Genomic DNA, 19,244 nt, shown 5'->3' with positions numbered 1-19,244 from the left:
TACTATTCAGAGTTGAATTTCGTTTACTTTAGCACTCTCAAAGACAAATAGGCAAAACTGTCCAATAACGAAGTTCAGGTAAGCACCAAAATCCTGTTTTACTCATCATGTCTACGATTCAGAACTTAGTTTTGCACAGAAAAATCGTACATCCTCGGCAAACGCCTCCAAAGGTGTGAATTTCGCATGGACTTGCCTCTTCACAAATAAAGCAGCTTTAGGGCAGTGCCTTAGCTCTTTTCCACAGACACCACACAAGGCAGGGCTCGGAGCACCCCTGCAGGGACAGGATTTCTGAGAGTTACAAATCGCCCGCCCGAGCCCACGACACCCAGAGCGCCCAGCGGCGCCTGCCGGCGCTCGCTTTCCCCACAGCGGCCCGGGGCAGGTGCCGGAGCCGGCGCCGCTCGGCCTGCGAGCCGCTGCCCTGCCGCGGGGCAGCCCACGCCGGCTGCACACGGAGATACGACTACGGCCGTGGGCCAGGGCAGGACGAGGAAGCGCATGATGAAACTTCGCGGCGTGTTTCAACAGCAGGGGCCGGCGGGGGCGGAGCCGCGGCCGCCGGGCCCGCCTCCTCCGTTCCCCGGCGCGGCGCGGACGGCGGCTCTCCGTGCGCCGGCGGCCAGCACCGGGTAAGGCAGCGCGGCGGGAGCGGCCCGGGGCCGCGGCGGGCAGGGCCGGCCGGAGGGGCTGCCGTCCGGGGGAGCTGCCGCGGTACTCGGCCTCCTGCCGCCGGCTGGCCAGGGAGCGGCGGGGGGATGCGCGGCGGCCGCCGGAGGAAGGGGCGGCTGTGTGGAAGGGCCCGAGGGGAGCGGGTGCGCAGAGGGAACCTGCCCCGGGTGCCCGCGGTCGCTCAGAGACCGCTGGTTGCCAGGAGGCCGCTCCAGATGGTGGGAAAGCCCAGCTCCATGTGCTGAGGCTGAGGTCCGCAGCGCCATCGCATGTCCAGATGGGACAGATGTGGGAGGCGGAGCAGTGTTGTTGCGGTGCCGTGCTCTCCTTGGCACGCTTCGCGCCCGTGTGTCCCCAGCTGTGGGCTTTGTGGCTCTCTGAACTTCAGCCCTGAGGCCGCCTTGGGCTGCTGTCTCCAGCGACCTGGCTTGGTCGGGCGGTCCCAGCTGGAGCACACGTGCTCTGGGGTAGGGCTCAGAGGCAAGGCCCGTGTGTGCCTCCGGAGACGCCGCGCTGCAGCAGCGCTGCTCCCGCCGCGCCTCTGCCTCGGGGCCTGCCGCGCCGCCGATGGGGAACTCCGGTCTAAACCTGTGCTCCTTGGGCTCGAAACAGTTCCCCCTTGTCCTGTCACTGCAGGTTTTGCTAAAGAGCCTCCCTCTTTGTACAAACCCCCTTTGAATGTAAAGGCAGCAAACTGAAAGGATGTTTAATGTTTCTGCTTTAACATACTCTATGACCAGTAATGATTTGTTCTATTCGTGCTCTATAAATAAAAAGTCATAGATAGTCTTGCTGGATCTAAAGGTAAAACTTAAACCTATTTTCTTGCTGGCTAAAATTTGCTTATCATACCTTGAGCAAGCCAGGTTTTACTTCATGTTAATAAGTCTGCTATTCTTTTTATCAGGCATCTTGACAGTTAAGTGATTAATAGCCTACATCTGTTATCTGTGGTTTTCAGGTGTGTGGTGGGTTGACCTTGGCTGGATGTCAGGTGCTCACCAAGGCACTATCACTTCCCTCTTCAGCAGGATGGAATGAGGGGCAAGAAAACATGATGAAAAATAAAAAACCTTATGGGTTGAGGTAAAGGTAGTTTACTTTTAAGGAAAAGTGAAAATCATGCACAAGCAAAAGGAAAAAACAAAGATTTTATTCTCTCATTCCCATCAGCAAGCGATGTCCAGCCACTTCCTGGGAAGCAGGGCTTCAGCACACATAGTAGTTGCTCTGCCTTTATGCTCCTTTCCCTTAAATCTTTTATCTGGGCGGACATCAGACATGGAATGTCCCTTTGGATAGTTTAGGTCAGCTGTCCTGGCTACATTGCCTTCCAAGATCTTGCCTGCTCCCAGCCTTCTGGTGAGAGGGAAATGTTGGCTTGCATTGATGCTGTGTGGGCCCTGGTCAGCAGTAGCCAAAACTGCTGTGTTACCAACACAAAACACAGCACGCTGAGGGGCAAATGAGCTCCCTCTCAGCCAGACCCAGTACAAAGTGTCAGCTCCTGCTTACAGTGATCATGTCTCTGTTGAACAGGTTGTCCACGTGCAGGTAGAAGAAGAGTCTCACAATGTGTGGTATCTGGGCCCTGTTTGGGAGCGATGAGTGCCTTTCTGTGCAGTGTCTAAGTGCCATGAAGATAGCACACAGAGGTCCTGATGCATTTCGTTTTGAGAACGTCAATGGCTTCACCAACTGTTGTTTTGGTTTCCACCGGCTGGCGGTTGTTGATCAGTTATATGGGATGCAGCCTATCCGGGTAAAGAAGTTCCCATACCTGTGGCTGTGTTACAATGGAGAAATCTACAATTTCAAACAGGTAAGTGTTGTATACATGGTAAGGCAATTTTAAAAAAAATTTTCTTTTTTTTATTTCAAGACCAGTGGATATTCAGAACATCTTTAAAATGTGTTGGACTAGCATATCAGAAAAGAAATGGGAAAATTAGCAAAGAACTAGTCTTTAAAAGGAAGTAAATTATCTCAATGAGCTGTGAATCTGGTAGCTTGTTTAGCAACATACTTAATCTTTAATACTGAAAAATCACTTTTTAATTAACAAGAAGGGCAATAAATACTTACATCTTCAGGTTTGTTCAATTGAAAGTTAAGACACATTCTTCATTATCTCTTGGGGAGAAGCATTTCAAGCCTCTTTCTCCCCTTCTTCTTTCTTCATAATACTAATGCTTTTAGTCTGTCTTGTTCTTCAGTTGTTTTGGGTCGTCATTCTCCCAAGTTGTTGGGTATTGCATTTTTATTATTGCCTCTCAATCTGGATGGGATATGTCATTTAAGATATAGTGATGCATAGTATGCATGCTTACATATTTATATAAAAGCAGTAAGCCTTGGGGAGATGTTTCCTGTATGCCATGGAAGTCCTTAGGTGTCTGCAGCAGAAGTCAGGTTTTTTGTGAGGTTTTTGAGAGCCACCTAAGTCTCTTAGGCACAAAACAAGTAGCAACTCTTACATAGTTCCTGAAGGTGCTAAATGTCTCTGATGGATGTGATGCTGCTGCTCAACACTGTCAGTGTTCCTCAGTCCCTGTGCTGAGATGTCCATGCTGACTGTATTGGCAGGATGATTCAGATCATCTGAATTTGATGTAAAAAGCAGCTTAAAATTGTGTCTGATTCTGAATCATGCTGAATCAATGTGTAAAATGTGTCCCATACTAAGTGTGGTAGCTTCAGAAACCTCTCATATTTGAATAATCTGAGATATTATAGTACTTCTAATGCTAATTTTATAGCATTTCTAATGTCACATTTTTTAAAGTCATATCAGGCTGCTGTCAGTCACATCAGTGACATTAGTAATGTCATTAGGAATTTGACTGAATAGCCAGGAGATTTAATTTTTTTCCCCAGTCTTCAGTATCTGGCTGTTTGAAGGGTGAGACTTTGTCCTGCAGTATGTGTGAAATCTGTTGTACCACCAGTCTGTACTACTCGCAGTGTTTTGCTCTGTGGCTTTTCTGCTGTTGAAAACAGTAAGAATTACTCTCAGTCATGCTGCACACAGTCCTGAGGGGACCTTAACTGTACAACACTTGCATTGCCATCTACAGGAATTTGTTTGGTTGTTGTCATTACATTGTGTACCCTCTTTCTTTATAATGAGATTTTTCTTTGAAGTTTGTGGCTGAAACCTACCTAAGAAAGGATCACTGGTGAAACAGGTGCCTTCCTCAGGGCAATGACTTACTTATTTTAACATTTACAGTGTTTGATCTAAGACTGCCAATTTTACCCATAAGTAACAATTAAAACCAAGGAACTTAAAATGTTAAAGCATTGGGTTTGTGTTTTTTTTTGGCTTGTTGGAGTTTTAGCAAAGCACTTCCTTTCCCTTTGTTTTGTATGTATTGAAAGGACTATTAAGAGTAGCTCCAGAAGAACATGAAGAATATTTGATCTGACTTAAGTCTGACAACTAATTTCTTCCTTTCCCATTCTATATGCACAGTCAGAGTGAAAGGAATGGTTTGAGGAATGGAGGAAGATGAGGCAGAAGGAAATTCTCTGCATAAAAAAAGCTGAGGAATTGTAGTGACTGCATAAGTAAACCAAATATTATTTCCAAAGTACTTTACTCTGCAGAGATGTTGCACATGTCTGTGTGTTTTGAGTTCAGTGGTTTTTCTTACACAGTGGCTGGCTAGTGCTTGTGAAGACCATGGGTTTGCAGTTTCACATCCTCAGAAGTGTATCCTTGAAAACTTGCCTTAATGTGAATTGCTCAAGACTGCATTGTTGGTCTCATTGCCTAAGAGATGATCCTGGGTTAAATTTTTGTAGTGGGTTGCCCCTCGCTGGATGCCAGGCACCCACCAAAGCTTCCCTTCAAAAAGTGGATGGGGAGAGAAAATACAACTAAAGCTTCATGAGCTAAGGACTGGGGGAGATCACTCACCAAATACTGTCATGGGTAAAACTGAGTAAAGCTTCATGAGCTAAGGAGTGGGGGAGATCACTCACCAAATACTGTAATGGGTAAAACTGAATGAACTTGGGGAAATTAAATTAAATTAAATTTATTACCAACAAAATCAGAGTGGGGTAATGAGAGGTAAAATAAGCCTTGAAAAAAGAAACTTTCCCTCTACCCCTTCCTCCTTCCCAAGCTCTATCATCTCCTCCCCAACAGGGAAACAGGAAATGGTGGTTATGGTCAGTTTATCACATCATGTTCCTGCCACTGCTGAAGGAGGTTTCTTCCTCTTCTCCAGTGTGGGGTCCCTCCCACAGTCCTCCACAAACTTCTCCAGCATGAGTCTGTCCTACAGCAGCAGTTCTCCACAGACTGCTCCAGCATGGGTCCCTCTGCCACAGGGTGCTTTCCTCCAGGCACAGCTGCTGCAGGATAGGTCCCACTCAGGGTCACAAGTCCTACCAGGAGACCTGCTCCATCATGGGCTCCTCTCTCCAAATGCCTGCAGGTCCCTGCCAGGAGCCTGATCCAGCATGGGTCTCCCATGGGTTCACAGCCTCCTCTCCGGCATCCACCTGCTCCAGTGTGGAGCTCCTCCATGGGTTGTGGGTGGATCTCTGCATCCCCATCATCCTCTGTGGGCTGTGGGACACAGCTGCTTCACCTTGGGCTGCACCGTGGACTGCAGAGGAATCCAGCTTGGCACCTGGAGCACCTCCTGCTCCTCCTTCTCCACAGACCTCTGTGTCTGCAGGGCTGTTCCTCTCCTTATGGTCTCATCCCCTCTTCTCTGGCCGCAGTTACATCTGCACAATAACTTTTCTTTAGTCTTGAAAATGTTATCACAGAGGCATTACTGTCATTCCTGATTGACTCAGCCTTGGCCAGTGATGGGTCCGTCCTGGAGCCAGCTGACTTTGGCTCTGCCAGATGGGGGGAAATCTTCTGGCAGTGTCTCACAGAAGCCACCCTTGTTGTCCCTCCACTACCAAAGCCAGGCCACGCAAACCCAGTACAACTTTGAACGCAAAAGTATAATTTCCTTCTTTGTCAGAAATATTTATATAACTTTTAAACTGTGATTTTACATAGAAGATTATTGTTATGAAACAATTAATAAGCAGCTAGTGTTTGCAAATGCTTATTTATGTTTTTCTTTATATATTTTTTTTTTTAGCTGCAGAAGCAGTTTGGATTTGACTATCAAACATTAGTGGATGGTGAGGTTATCCTTCATCTCTACAACAGAGGAGGAATAGAACAAACAGCATCCATGCTAGATGGTGTATTTGCTTTCATCCTTCTGGACACTGCAAACAGAAAAGTGTTTCTGGCAAGAGATACCTATGGAGTCAGACCACTGTTTAAGGTGCTGACTGATGATGGATTTTTGGGTGTCTGTTCTGAGGCAAAAGGTAAAGCCAGTTGTGTTTAGTGGCTAAATAATCTTAGATGTTTCTTTGGAGACAAACTTCTTTGTTGGGCTTTTCTTCTTAGTGTGAAGAGAAAAAGAAAAGTAAGTTCAGTAATATATCAGCTATATTTAGTAATGTAAGAACTCCACATAATTAAAATAAAAACATCCAAGATGTTTGATTGTCCTTAATATTTCTAAAATAACTTACTTGTTTAACTGGAAGTTTTTGTGTTCTGGAGTCATAGCAGGATTGAACTCAAGATGATGTTTTATGTAAGGTCACGGTTAAATATAGTCTATTGACTTAGACTAGCCTTATGCTACAATAAATTATATTAGATTTTGGTCTTGGTGTTATGTAGTGAACTAGGTAATTATACCACAAGAACTGCTAATCTGTAAAAACCAGGAATTTTGAAACCCTGCTGAAATTTATTGCAGCATTGGGTTATTTCCCAGAATTACATACTTTATTTGATGATGATTTTTTTTGTTTGAGATGACACATCATTGCTCTCTCTTTTAAAGTAATTATCTCTAATCTTGGCACTATCTCAAACAAATCCAAACAGTGTCAAAAGGGAGTTTATTGCCTAAAATGCACTTTGGCTAAGATTGACTTTCATAATTATTTCTGTCCAATATATTGTATATCTGTTTTATTATCAGACTCCAGTGTAGGTTGACTCTTCTAATAGTACTATGTAGTAATACTAAGAGCTGCACCATTTCTGTTGCTTGTGAAGAGAGAAGGGAAGTGAATGTTTTGGAGACTGTGTCCTGTAACAGTCACAGTGAATTGCCAGTCCCTCTCTAACAGCAACTCAGTGTCCCTTTTGAGGATGTTCCCAAGAGGCATCCAGGTGATGCCTTTTGCAGTAAATGCAAAACATCCTCTTTCACAGGGGGAATGGAAATGAGGATTGGCTGCAAGTTATACCTGGCATTCAATTGCAGTGGAGTAGATCAGTCTAGAGCTGATGAGTTTTGAAATTACTAAATATATGTCAATTAAGCAATCACTATAGTGATGTTGTTTATTATTGCAAACTCCTTGTTAGGTTGACTACACTTAATTTTAAACACAAAATTAATTAATAATTGTCATTCAAATTCTCCTAAACATACTATACCTTGACCTGGCCATAATGTAGTCAGTTAGAAAAGTGTTCTTCCTAGTGCTCACAGGGATAAATTGCTACTTGCCAATTAGTAAAACTTGTTGGTTTGCTTTCTCTGCTATCTGCTTCAGCTTGAGAGGGCTCAGATCTACATGTACATCCTGCTGGAAGCAGAATCATGCTCTGGCCAGGACTGATGGTGACTCAGAAGGATATTTTTTTAATACTAGATTTAGGATCAACATAAAATATTTGTATATAGTTTTAGTAGAGAGGCTGTTGAGTGAGGTATAACTTAACCATTTTAAGTTAAGAACTCTTACATTTTTCTTTTTTCCCATTTTATGTGTAGGACTTATCAACTTAAAGCATTCAACATCCTTGTGTTCTAAAGTGGAACCGTTTCTTCCGGGTCATTATGAAGTGTTGGACTTAAAGCCCTCTGGCAAGGTTGCATCAGTGGAATTAGTAAAATTTCATAGCTGTAAAGATGAACCACTCCATGTTGCATGTGATACAGTGGAAGCTCTGCCTTCAGGTAGTACAGCAAAGATTTTGCTACTTACTCTGATTTAAAAGTGAAAAAATCGTAATCTTGGAATGTAAAATTTGCATTGATTGGTTTAAAAAAGTACCATTTAAGAAAAAAAAAACAATCTGTAAGAACCTTTAACATGTAAGGACTTTAGAATTGTTTTTGTAGGCGGTCATGTAGAAAGATGGACTTGAGTGTCCTTGTTATCAAAGAACATTCAGACAAATTTCTTTGTTTCTGAGTTAGCATCATCCAACAGAGTCTAAGTAACACTTTTTGGACATCTTTTACCCTTCTCTTTTCTTTTTTCTGAGCAGGTTTTGACCTTGACACAGTGAAAAGCAACATCCGTATTCTCTTTGAAAATGCTGTTAGAAAACGTCTGATGGCTCACAGAAGGATTGGTTGTCTTCTGTCAGGTTAGTAGCAAGAACCACAATGATTCTGTGCCTTTTCTCTCTTTTGCCCATCCTCTAGTAGTTAAAGGAAAGTATGTTGGCTGTTCTGCTGCAATGTACCTGGAGTGATCTGAATCTTCACTTGACTTTTAAAACAGGCAGCAGAGAACTTATTAGTTTGGAATAGTTTTCCAGTGTACAAGTATCTTGAAAGTGTTATGTTTTTAAAGTTTACTCTGGGCTGGGATCGTGGCTTATTGAGACACCGAACATTTTTAAATAAGACAAATAAATATAGTGTTCCTGTTGAAAATCACTCAATATTCTTAAATACATGAGATTTATGATTAGGTTGGTCTAAAAAGAAAATTAATTACTATGTTCACTTTGCACAGATTGAACCTAGAAGAAAGCCTTGACATGTTTCAGAAGCAGGAGAATTCTTACTTGCCAGCTTTGCTTTAGTCTCTATCCTAAACTTCCTTAATTTACCATATTACAGGAGACCATCTGGACCAAAATTATTTGCTACACTCTTTTGCAGATAAGGTAACAGCTTGTGGTACAGAAAGTTGTTCACTCACTTAGCTGATCACTATTGTCATCAGATAGTTCAGTTTTACAGAGCTAAGGCTCTGTAACTATGGTCTGACACCTTATTTCCTGTGTTTGTTTGGCACTTGGTACTTGTGGTTAGAGTTCTGGAATGCTTTTCATGCATTTACTGGGCAACAGTAATTACACTCATTTGTCATGAATCCTATTAAATGTGCATCTGAATGAGAGAGAACTGACCAGGAGATACTGCTGGACCATTTCTTTACTATGCGGTTATAAAAAGTAGGAAGAAGGTAAATTAAATAGGAAGATATATAGAGTTGAAAGATCTCAGTTTCAGTAAAAAAGCTTGTTTAAACCCCAAATTTCAAATATCAAATTAGAAGGCAGTCAGCAGCTCCTCAGATGCGCATGTAGGAAGCAAAACTACATGCTCGTACTGGTATAAATAATATCAGAGTATCTCAGTGCTTCACAATTTTGTGTATGCTTGGAACATCACAGATGTTGCTTTTGTTTCTAATCACAGAGGGAATTCTTGAGTGTCACAGTGGAAAACCTGGGTTTTATTTTCCTGATTTCCGCATCCTGAGCACTCAGTTTTCTGTGCTCTCCTTTTCTCAGAATTTGTATGTAATTTTAACAGGAAATATTTTTTCTAGATAGCATGTCTACAAAGGGGGTCAGGGTGGGAATTGATGCTAATGCACTTAGCTGAAAAAACACATGCAGACTATGGGAAACAAAGAGAAGAGGGTTTTGCCTCATGCTTGTCAGAACTGCAGGCAGATGTGGGCATCTGTGTTTTGCTCAGTACTCTGTAGGAGAGCTGCAAGTAGAATTAGCCAAGGATTAGCAGAACTAGTTCATGATAATTAGAAGGTGGATCCTTAAGAGTACATTTAGGCAGCTTGTGCATCTTCTTGGTTTTATTTTCTGATTGTATCCAAACTGTTCAAATCGTTTCACTCCCCTCTAGAAAGAAGAGGAGGAAAAAAAAAGAATGAAGAGTGGAACCCTTACACTAAGCATTCTATTACTTTCCTTACAGCAAACAAAAAAAAAAAAAAATCCGTAGTCCTGTCAGTTGACTGTCAAATGTGTAGGTAAAAGGAAGATAGGGAGTGGTTTTAAAATGGAGACTATAAATCCCATTTAGTAGAGCTGAGAAGGGGCATATTCTCTAGTAGTACAATGTGTTCAGTATACTTTCTGTTTATCCTAAGTAAGGAGTTCCACTGATGCTTCTGACACCAAAAGTACTGATAACTGTTACTGACGTTGTTCCACTAAAGTTGCCTGATTTTTTATTAACATAGGTAAATATGCACTTGTATGAGAAGTACCTTGTATTCACACAGCTTAAAAATGAAGCCCACTCATAGGATTCCAGTATCTAGATTCCTTAAGGGGGAAGCAAAACATCATTCACACACCTAATCAGATGATTTGTTTTTTTGGCAGGGGGCTTAGATTCCAGCTTGGTTGCAGCTGTTCTTCTGAAACTGATGAAAGAAATCAACATCAATTATCCATTACAAACCTTTGCAATTGGAATGGAAAACAGTCCTGACTTACTTGCTGCCAGAAAGGTATCTTAAGCATTGCTGTTTGTTCTGAGCTACTGAATGCTAAACAGTGTATATTAATTGTGCTAACTTCGTGGTATGACATTAATAGTAACACTGAAAATTCATTTATTGCTATGATGTAAATCAGTTTGCAGTAAATAATTTAGTACAACACTTGCTGCTTAATCTTACAAAAGCGGCTACTGGAACCTTACCTGTTTCTCTTGGGTTTGGAAAACTTTCATGACAGAATCCCCTTGCGTTGTCAAAAGGGCAGTATTTTGGACATGTCTCAGTTCTGCCTCTGGGTTTTAGGGTAGGTCTCCCTGTTACGGTTCCTATACTGAGGCATTTGTGTATATGTTAAGTATTGTAAGTTAATTATTACAGTTTTGTACAAACCTTTTGGCATCTGGGGTACTATGCAGGCTTTCATCACTTTTGTGATGCTGCTTTTTCTCCTAAGGGCAGATATCTGGAGTATTTAGAGCTTCTACAGATTCTGTTAACGTTTTAGGCAAGCAGCTGGATGATCTGTTGCAATCATGATTGAACACTGTAATTAAAAAGACTATAGTCTCTCTGGTGAACATACCACTGCAAGTCAGAGGTCTGCTAAGTATTGTCTTTTCTCGGCCTAATGTCATAATTTTCATTGTAGTGGAAGAGAGCTGGTGCTTTTGCTAAATGTGTTTGCTTTAAAGAAAATGTATGTTTATAAAATGTTTTAGTTGAAAAGTGATGCATTATTTTGACCTTTTGCAAACAGGTGGCAGCACATATAGGCAGTGAACATCATGAAGTAATACTTAATACTGAAGAGGGGATTCAGGCAATTGAGGAAGTTATCTTCTCGTTGGAAACCTACGATATAACAACAATAAGAGCTTCCATTGGTAAGATAATTTTAATGGCAATCTTTGGTTTATATCACCCAAGTAAAATTTTATGCAAACTTAAATGGTCATCTATTAGATCGCCAGCTGGCACAGAATCTGGGGGCTGGGATCCAAAGTTCTGGTACCCAGACCTATCTGTGATACCACACTGAGTCAAAAGCAGTTATTTACAAGTCCCTGACTGCACAAAGCAACTGTCAAGAACTGTTCTTGAAGCTTTGAGATGAAAAGCAATAGTTACATGGAGAAGAAATGTTAGATCTGCAAGTCCAAGTTTTCTGCTCTAGTAAATATGTACCTTGGAGGAAGGGAGAAACTCACATGTTTTCTGAGTTACTGAATATTATGATAGCAAATCATGGTTACCCTTTTCTTGCATAATTTTGATACTAATGTGAAGTCTTTATTATTGCTCTTTGGTAACAAAGGTTTAGTAACACAGGTTCTTATAATGTACACTGGATTCTGAGAAGTGAAGGAGTCATTAGCAGCTTCTAACAAAGCAGTCCCAGCCTGAGGACTGGTTCCCTGGAGGAGGGGAAAACTCCTAATCCAATGGAACCTTTTGGGTAATGCAAACTACAGAATTTTACCCAGTTAATCTTGTGACATCATAAAAGAGTTATGAAGCCAAATAGGCAACACAGTTTTTGAAACTGAACTTTCTGGGTGGAATTTCCTCCATGAAGATGGGAGGAAGTTTTAGCAACATGAAATAATGAATGCATTTCTTTAAAAATTAAAGCATTTAGTAAAAACTTTTTTTCTGTCATTTTTTTCTTTGAGATTTGCTGCTTAGTAGAATAATGAATTAGATCCTTCTCTTTAGATTTGTAATACTTTTGTTATAAAAACATCCCATTTAGAAAGATGCATAGAGTGGAAGGCATAATTCTGTTTTATAAAATACTCTTTACAAAAGAAATTGAAAAAAGGTCTTCATCCAGTTCAACTCAGAGTGGCAGAGAGTTAAACAGCAACTTTTGCTTTTCCCCAAGGCTACAAGGTTTCTTCAGCACTGTGCTGGAATTAATCACACACTTAATTTCAAATGGAGTTTGAACAAGAAGAACTCCACTCTGTGTTCCCATGGGAATTCTCCAGTGTTCCCAGGATCACAAGTAGACACATCTTTCTGATATTTTCAGGGCCAAGTGTAAATACACAGTTTAGATATATTTGCAGCACCAACTTAGTGTGGCTGTTGGTGGCTTTGAGTAATAATGAGATGCTACTTTATATCATTTTTTTGCTACAGAAGGAAGTAGTGTAGGAGACAAATTTCTAAAATGCTAAATTTTAGACTACTAGCTTCATATAGCATCAGGTATGTGGATGTGCTTTAATCACTTTATACTTTTTTTTAAGGTATGTATCTTGTCTCCAAGTATATTCGGAAGAAAACAGACAGTGTGGTCATTTTTTCAGGAGAAGGATCAGATGAGCTGACACAAGGATATATATATTTCCATAAGGTAAATATATTCACTGTACAGAATGCCCTTGAGTTAGCTGCTTCTTCTGCCTTTCAACAGAACATCTGTAATACCTCAAAGTGTGATGTTTGAGAGTTGTCATAACTGTATATTTATTGAGTTTTTCTTCTGGGGTGGCATAAAGTCCAAGGGATTTAATAATCTAAAAATAGCTTTCTTAATCTTCAGCAGTTCCTGAGAATGTTATTTCTTGTATGTAGTTTTTGCTGGTTTTGAGATCACTTGGTGATCACTGCGATTCAAATGCAGGACAGCCAGCAGTGGTTCCCTCAGTGCAGCTGTGTTGCACCTATGTGCTCCATGCTATGTTTGTTTTCAGGCACCATCTCCCGAGGAAGCAGCAGAAGAGAGTGAGAGGCTTCTGAAGGAGCTCTACCTGTTTGATGTACTTCGTGCAGACAGAACCACTGCAGCACATGGGTAAATGTATTCCCATGCATGCTGAGCACTCATAATTTAAAAGCAAAAGAAGATTAGGCAGGAAAAGACTGCTGAGGATTTGTATGCCAACATGAAGTTGTTGTCTTAAGGAATGTGAGCAACAGTAAAGCACGCTGCCAAATTTAATCTGATCTGTAACTATAGGGCTCACTGTGTTGCCAGCTGAAATATTTTTTTGTCTGGGACTGTACTGGTCTTTACAGAAGCAGTGAATTAGAAATACAAGTATTCTGAGTTAAGGAGCGAAGGCAAACTTGTATTTAATTTTGGGGTCTTTGGAGGTTTAGGCAAAGAGAAATCTTGAATCTGATGATCGTCAGAACTAAAGCAACATACTGAAAAAGATATGTGCATTAGGTAGCTGTCTGTAATAAAGAGATTAGGATTCAATCTGTGTAACTGATACCTTGAAGAATCTCCAAATTGAGTGCTGTAGAAAATAGTATTGTTATACTAAACAGAAGCATTTTACTAAAAGAAATACGTTAATTAAACTGAGAACAATGTTGGAAAGCTGTCTGTAGGTAAGAAAAAATTGTATCTTTGGCAAAGCAAACAACTTGTCTGTTGGGGAGCTTTTGTTGTATATTGATCCTGCCACAAAATTACTTGCCCAGCCTTCTACAATTTTCTTACGCTTCTCTTTACTAGTGCAGGAGACCTGCCATTTGCCTTATAATTTGTTTTGTGCTGAAAATTTTCACCACACTTTGAAGGCTGTTTAATACCACATGCTTTTGTTTTTCTTTGGACCTGCTGCTAGGAAGAAAGAACCCTTGTATGAACAAATTAGAACAGAATTTAAGGAGTTCAGATTTACAGAGAAAAGGGAGAAGAATTAAGAGTAGAGAGGAAAGGATGAAACTACCATTGCAGTTAGGAACAAGAATAACTATAAGTAAAGATTTGCAGTGCATATCTTTTTAGTATATGGAGAAACTGAGCCCTCAGTATTTGATTACTGAATACTCAGTATTGGGTTAATTTGGGGTTTTTTTGTAAGGTGGGTATTACCTGAAGTAGGTGAAGCTTTTTATCAGAGTAAAAACTAAAGAGACAGTGAAATTACTAGGATTCAGTATAAGATCTCCTTTCACTTGTGAGGCTGGACAGCATAATGTCTCTTGAGCAGACAGTCCGAGAGGGATTCTTTCTGCTGAAGATGCAGTTACTGTCATTTTATTTGTTGCCTTCTGTGTCCTTAGAAGCTGTGGTACACAAAAGCAGGAAGGCTTTGTATGTGTACATCTACCACTGGTATAGAGAGAACTTGTGTGAATGCTGTAGGGCTCCTTTTTGTTGTTTCTTGACAATACAAACAAATGTGGATTTCAGAAATATAGAAGTCCTTGCTTGGTTCTATGATATGTTTACAAAGGCTGATGCAAATCCTAGTGAGCAGCTTGGTAGTTGTCTGAGAGAAAGAGGGTTTTTTAAAATGTGCTTTTGCATACATTTTGCAATGGTTGTTGCAGATCCTATAGACTGTAGTCTGTAAATCCAGGGCATATGGCATTATAAAACATCATAGTCTTTAATCTGTGTAGACCATACACCTTACTTCACAAATTGGTGAATTAAATTCAGGTAGTTGTAAATCTGCAAGTGAAATTTGTTCCAAGCAAAAGCAGAAAACCTGGTGTTTATGTGAAAGACAGGGAAAGCTTAAAAGCTGTGAAATTTGTAAGTAGATGACTTGTTGTATTAATTCAGTATCTTTTCTGTTTATTCCCCCTGCCTAGCCTTGAACTGAGAGTCCCATTTTTGGATCATCGGTTTACTTCTTATTATTTATCTCTGCCAGCAGAACTGCGAATCCCAAAGGTACATAAAACTAGGATGGGATGCAAATGTATGTTTACAAATTCACTGATACGTGTTCTAAGCATGACCAGATTGCTGAGTTCGATGGTTAAGTCCTCCACCCAAAGTCAAGCATGCTCTTAAATATTTTATTGAATTGTTGGGAGCCCTTTTCTGACCAAAACTTTTGAAAAGAAACCATTTTATAAGTGTTTAAATCCAGATCTTTGCACTGCAGTTTCTGAGACTCATGACATTGTTTTTTGTTCTACAAACAGAATGGAATTGAAAAATACCTTTTAAGATTGTCCTTTGAGGATTCCAATTTACTTCCCAAAGAAATTCTCTGGAGACCCAAAGAAGCTTTCAGTGATGGTATAGCATCAGTAAAGAAATCCTGGTTTTCCATTCTTCAGGACTATATTGATCAACAGGTAGAATAACACTTTTTCCTTTCTCTCTTAGGTGTGTTAGATATGGTTGCCAGTGGGAGGCAGCTCACATGCTTAGTTGGGAGAATAAATCTGGATATAGCAGTTAACTTGTGCAGGAGTAAGATAAACCTTAATCAATATTCTTTTAGATGTCTGAGTTGATTAAAGACATTTGTGATCCTAGTTAGAAAGAAATGGTAGACCCTGCCAGAAATGACTGTGTAAGGAAATGAACATCATTTAAGTGTCTGGATTGCAAATTAGATTGCGTATCAACAAACACAATTTCTGGATTACAGACAAAGCAGCTGCTTCAGCTGAAGGCACTTGCATGAACTTACTCTGCAGCTGAGTAACAACATAATGACCTTATAATGTACTTTCTTGTTTGCGTCATTCATTTTTCAAAGCCATCCCTAGCTAAGCCTTTTTGCTTTTTAGAGCCTCTGTTTGCATTGTTAACCAGTGAAGACTTACAGCATTTTTACTCTGTACAAAGGATAATCCTCTCTGGAGTGCAGAAGTGGTTTAATCATGGGGAGGAAGGAATAAGACCCTCTTTACACTAGAGCTTGATTACATGTAGTCAAGCCTGTGGATGGGAGCTTGTCTGTCCTACCTCCAACTCTTTCTTCCCCATTTTCTTTCTCTGTCTTCTCAGGCAAGAAAGTAGTTGGGTCAGGCAACAGTGTTCTGCTGCCTGTTCTGAGCCTGTACTGCTGTAGGAGCAGCAAATCTGTTTCACAGACATGAAAAGTTAAACAGCATGGTGGCAGCAAAAACTGCTAATTGATATTGCCTCAGCTGGTGCAACTATTTATCCTTCCTTTCTCAGCCAACTTAGCAACTGCAGGTGTCTTTGCCTCTGCATCCCAGGTCTTCTGTTGCTAAGAGCGTGGTTATTGGTGTTGATTGTAACAGCCAACCCTTCCCCAAGCTACAAAAACAACCTAGGAAGCCACTTACATGGCAAAATGACTGCTTTGAGTTTTTGCACTTTTGCAAAGGAAGGTTAGGAAAGAAGTGTCTGTGACCTTACTGACAGAGGTGGTTGTGTTCCAGAGAAATGGGCTTCACATGTCATGCAGAGAAATACCAACAGCCCTGGAAATACATTTACATATTCATAAAGATAAGTGAGCTGGTGACACAGGTTTGTTTGACCTGTCAAACCTGTGTCTCTAGAATAGACTTTTTTTTCTCAAAACTGTGGATGTTTAGTTGTTGGTGAATCCTTGTGTATTTTAAAAAGTTGAAGATATTTGCAGCTTGAGTTTTTCTTATGTCTGTAGGTTGATGACCTTTTACTGGAGAAGGCAGCAGAGAAATATCCTTTCAATCCTCCTAAAACAAAAGAAAGTTATTACTACCGCCAGATCTTTGAGAAGCACTACTCAGGGCGGAGCAGCTGGCTGCCCCACTACTGGATGCCAAGATGGGTTAAAGCTACTGATCCTTCTGCACGCACATTGAAACATTACAAGTCGGCTACCCAAGAATAGACTGTTCAAATAATCCCCAAATAAAAGTGCTGCAAGTGTTTTGTGTGCACTCTGCTTTAAGAAAACCAAACAAATTATGCAAACCTAAAGCTTAAATCATCTTTAAGATGTACTTTGACAATGCTATTGGAAATGAAAGCTTTCTGTTCTTAGTGTACTATTAAAAACTTACGCTGCTGTACCAAAACTTTGTAATTCATGGGAAAATACTTTCTGGACAAGGGATTACTTTATTTGACGGCTCTGTTCCTTATGTAACTTTGATTGTATTAGTTTTCCTTGAATTCATTTAATAGATTTTAATGTGAGCTCTGTTTTGAGGACTTGAATCAGGCTGAGGGATGCAAACTGCTGCTGATGATCTGAGCAAAGGGGAGCTGGACTCTATCTGTCTGGTGATTTGTGTTCCTGGCTGAGAGACTTGGAAGTATCTACGTTATTCAATTCTGAATGTCCTTCTACACACTCCTGAAAACCTTGGTCTAGTTTTCAAAAAGTATTTAGATATTCATAGCTATGCAGAGATGCTTTCTAGAGTTTTTTGAGATGGTGCTGGGTGTTAATTATATGAATGGCAATCTTATTTGTTACTCTGAAGCTACCAGTTGGCTGTTCTGTAAATATACCATCAGTTGAAAGATATTGTGACTGTTACCAAAGAGCGGAATGGGTAAGGGAAGCCAAGTTATGTCTTTGTTTCTAACTCAAGTTTTTATAAATGTATTTATTATTCTTGAAAAAATAGAGTGTTAACTGGGTGATGTGTATCAGTTTGATGGAAATTGCATGAGTAAGTATTTTAAGAAAATTTTCATTTATTGTGAGAGTTTTCCCACCTGTATGATGAAGAAAGGTCGACTGTTGCTGCTGAACTACAAGTGGCCAACTGTGTGGGTGAACCAAACCTGTTAACTGTAGGTTGTAGTTGGACAAAGCATCACTGACAACAATGGGATCAGATGCCTTGCTTGGAAAACTGGGGGAAAAACTGCTTCAGAAATCACAAGAACTTCTGATACTCTACTGAAAGAACACCTGAGTTTTACCCAAGATAACTTTTTATTAACTACTTAGCTGTGTGGGTTACTTTTGTGAAGGTAACTTAAGTATAAGGGTGGTCAAAAATACATATGTGTGCTGCAGATTGTCTTGATTAGCATCATGCTCTTTATGAAAACAAGTCTTCTTTATTGTCCCTCTTGACTAGGAAACCAAAGCCATTTTTTATTTAAAAGATAAAATATAAGCTGTTCTGATTTAAAACCTTCACAAAATGACTGGTTGTCTGTTTGTTGCTCTGCTGTAATCCTGCATCCTGAATCTCTATCCCAGGAACTTTACTGAAACCTTTTGGTGCCATCACAGCACTTTTGAGCTGTCTGTAATATGTTCCTGCAAACTTCTTTACTTAAGGGCCATGTGCTTGTCTTTTTGGATTTCTTTGAAACAGTTAAGAATATTTTAAGTTGGGAGAGGAGTGTAGAGTACATGATTAGGTACTGACGTGTACAGGTAAACTCGCTGTAAACTTCCAATTCTGTGATAAGAAAACAGTATTTGCCTGAAGTGAAAATAGGCTCAACATATCCTGGGATCACTGCTCAGGTGCACTTTCTGCTGCAACATTGCAGCATTCAAGGAAATCCAGCTAATTTTTTAAAAATTCCTGGTACATTGGAGATGTATATACGAGGGCAATATCCTTGACTGATGATGTAGTTATTTTAGCTTTTTACTGATGTGCACAGGAAGAATACCATGCTTGCTGCCTTGTCAAAGGTCTTGTGAGTGTAAAACCTGTTCATTCCTTCTCTATTATGGAATTCTATAGCCTTTTTTCTTTCTGTGATGCTATATTTTCTCTTTGTTTTACCCTTTAAAATAAAAATTGAGGCAAAAAAAAGACAGAACAGAGAAGAAAATTTAAGACAAAAGCATCCAGCTACTCAGAATCGTTTGCTAGCTGCAGCCATGATTGTAGTTTGTCACAGGAGGGAACAGGATGCAGAGGCAGGGTGCAATGCTGTCTTGTCTAGTTTTACTCTAGCTTTCTTCCTGCTGTGGTGGCCTCTTTTTCTCACTCTGTTTCTTTTGGATAAAATTAATCTGCATGGCTCTGACAGCTTGAATGTATTGGTTTGAGTATTGTGTCAGGTGGGAATGGGAACTGAAGTTGGTGGTCCTCATGGGGAAAGCAGAGATGAGTATTTGCTTGGCTTGCAGGACTGATGAGGGCTGAGGGAGAACATCTAGGGTTCTAGCAAAGTAGCTAAAAAATGTAGGGGTTTTTTGTTGATTTGGGGTGGGTTTGTTTGGTTTTGTTTTAATTTTAATTCAGTTTTAAATTTTGTTCTCACAGCAATCTTTCCTCCTTTTGATGAATGAGAAGTTAGCAGTTCTGAAGAGAGCGCTGCAGGGTATGAGACCTGCCAGGTGCTTAAGGGTGCCCAGTGC

General features: G+C 40.5%; 1 protein-coding gene across 2 annotated transcripts; it reads left to right on the top strand.

Moving 5' to 3' along the window:
- Positions 1-569: 569 nt before the first annotated feature.
- On the top strand, positions 570-17,548 carry ASNS (asparagine synthetase (glutamine-hydrolyzing)). 2 transcript variants are annotated; one of them, XM_041466664.1, is made up of 13 exons: positions 786-927; positions 1,637-1,761; positions 2,215-2,497; positions 5,793-6,030; positions 7,506-7,691; positions 8,006-8,107; positions 10,109-10,236; positions 10,985-11,111; positions 12,483-12,589; positions 12,930-13,030; positions 14,794-14,875; positions 15,133-15,288; positions 16,581-17,548. In XM_041466664.1, exons 3-13 carry the CDS (start codon positions 2,249-2,251, stop codon positions 16,788-16,790), a joined length of 1,686 nt encoding a protein of 561 aa, XP_041322598.1. In that variant the 5' UTR covers positions 786-927; positions 1,637-1,761; positions 2,215-2,248; the 3' UTR covers positions 16,791-17,548. The 2 variants fall into 2 exon arrangements, with proteins under 2 accessions (XP_041322599.1, XP_041322598.1); XM_041466665.1 differs by lacking the exons at positions 786-927; positions 1,637-1,761 and adding an exon at positions 570-635.
- The last annotated feature ends 1,696 nt before the right edge of the window (positions 17,549-19,244 follow it).

Source organism: Pyrgilauda ruficollis, unplaced genomic scaffold, assembly GCF_017590135.1.
Source record: "Pyrgilauda ruficollis isolate IOZ18807 unplaced genomic scaffold, ASM1759013v1 scaffold2, whole genome shotgun sequence".
Lineage (NCBI taxonomy): Eukaryota > Metazoa > Chordata > Aves > Passeriformes > Passeridae > Pyrgilauda > Pyrgilauda ruficollis.
The sequence above is the reverse complement of the archived record's forward strand: the minus strand, read 5'-3'. Positions and strand labels throughout refer to the sequence as shown.

What these genes read in the sequence shown, in the direction of transcription:
- ASNS (XM_041466665.1), top strand. Translation starts at nt 2,249, where the DNA reads ATGTGTGGTATCTGGGCCCTGTTTGGGAGCGATGAGTGCCTTTCTGTG. An exon ending in TGTCTGTTCTGAGGCAAAAG is followed by an intron (nt 6,031 to 7,505) that starts GTAAAGCCAGTT and finishes TTTTATGTGTAG; the next exon opens with GACTTATCAACTTAAAGCAT. An exon ending in AACAATAAGAGCTTCCATTG is followed by an intron (nt 11,112 to 12,482) that starts GTAAGATAATTT and finishes CTTTTTTTTAAG; the next exon opens with GTATGTATCTTGTCTCCAAG.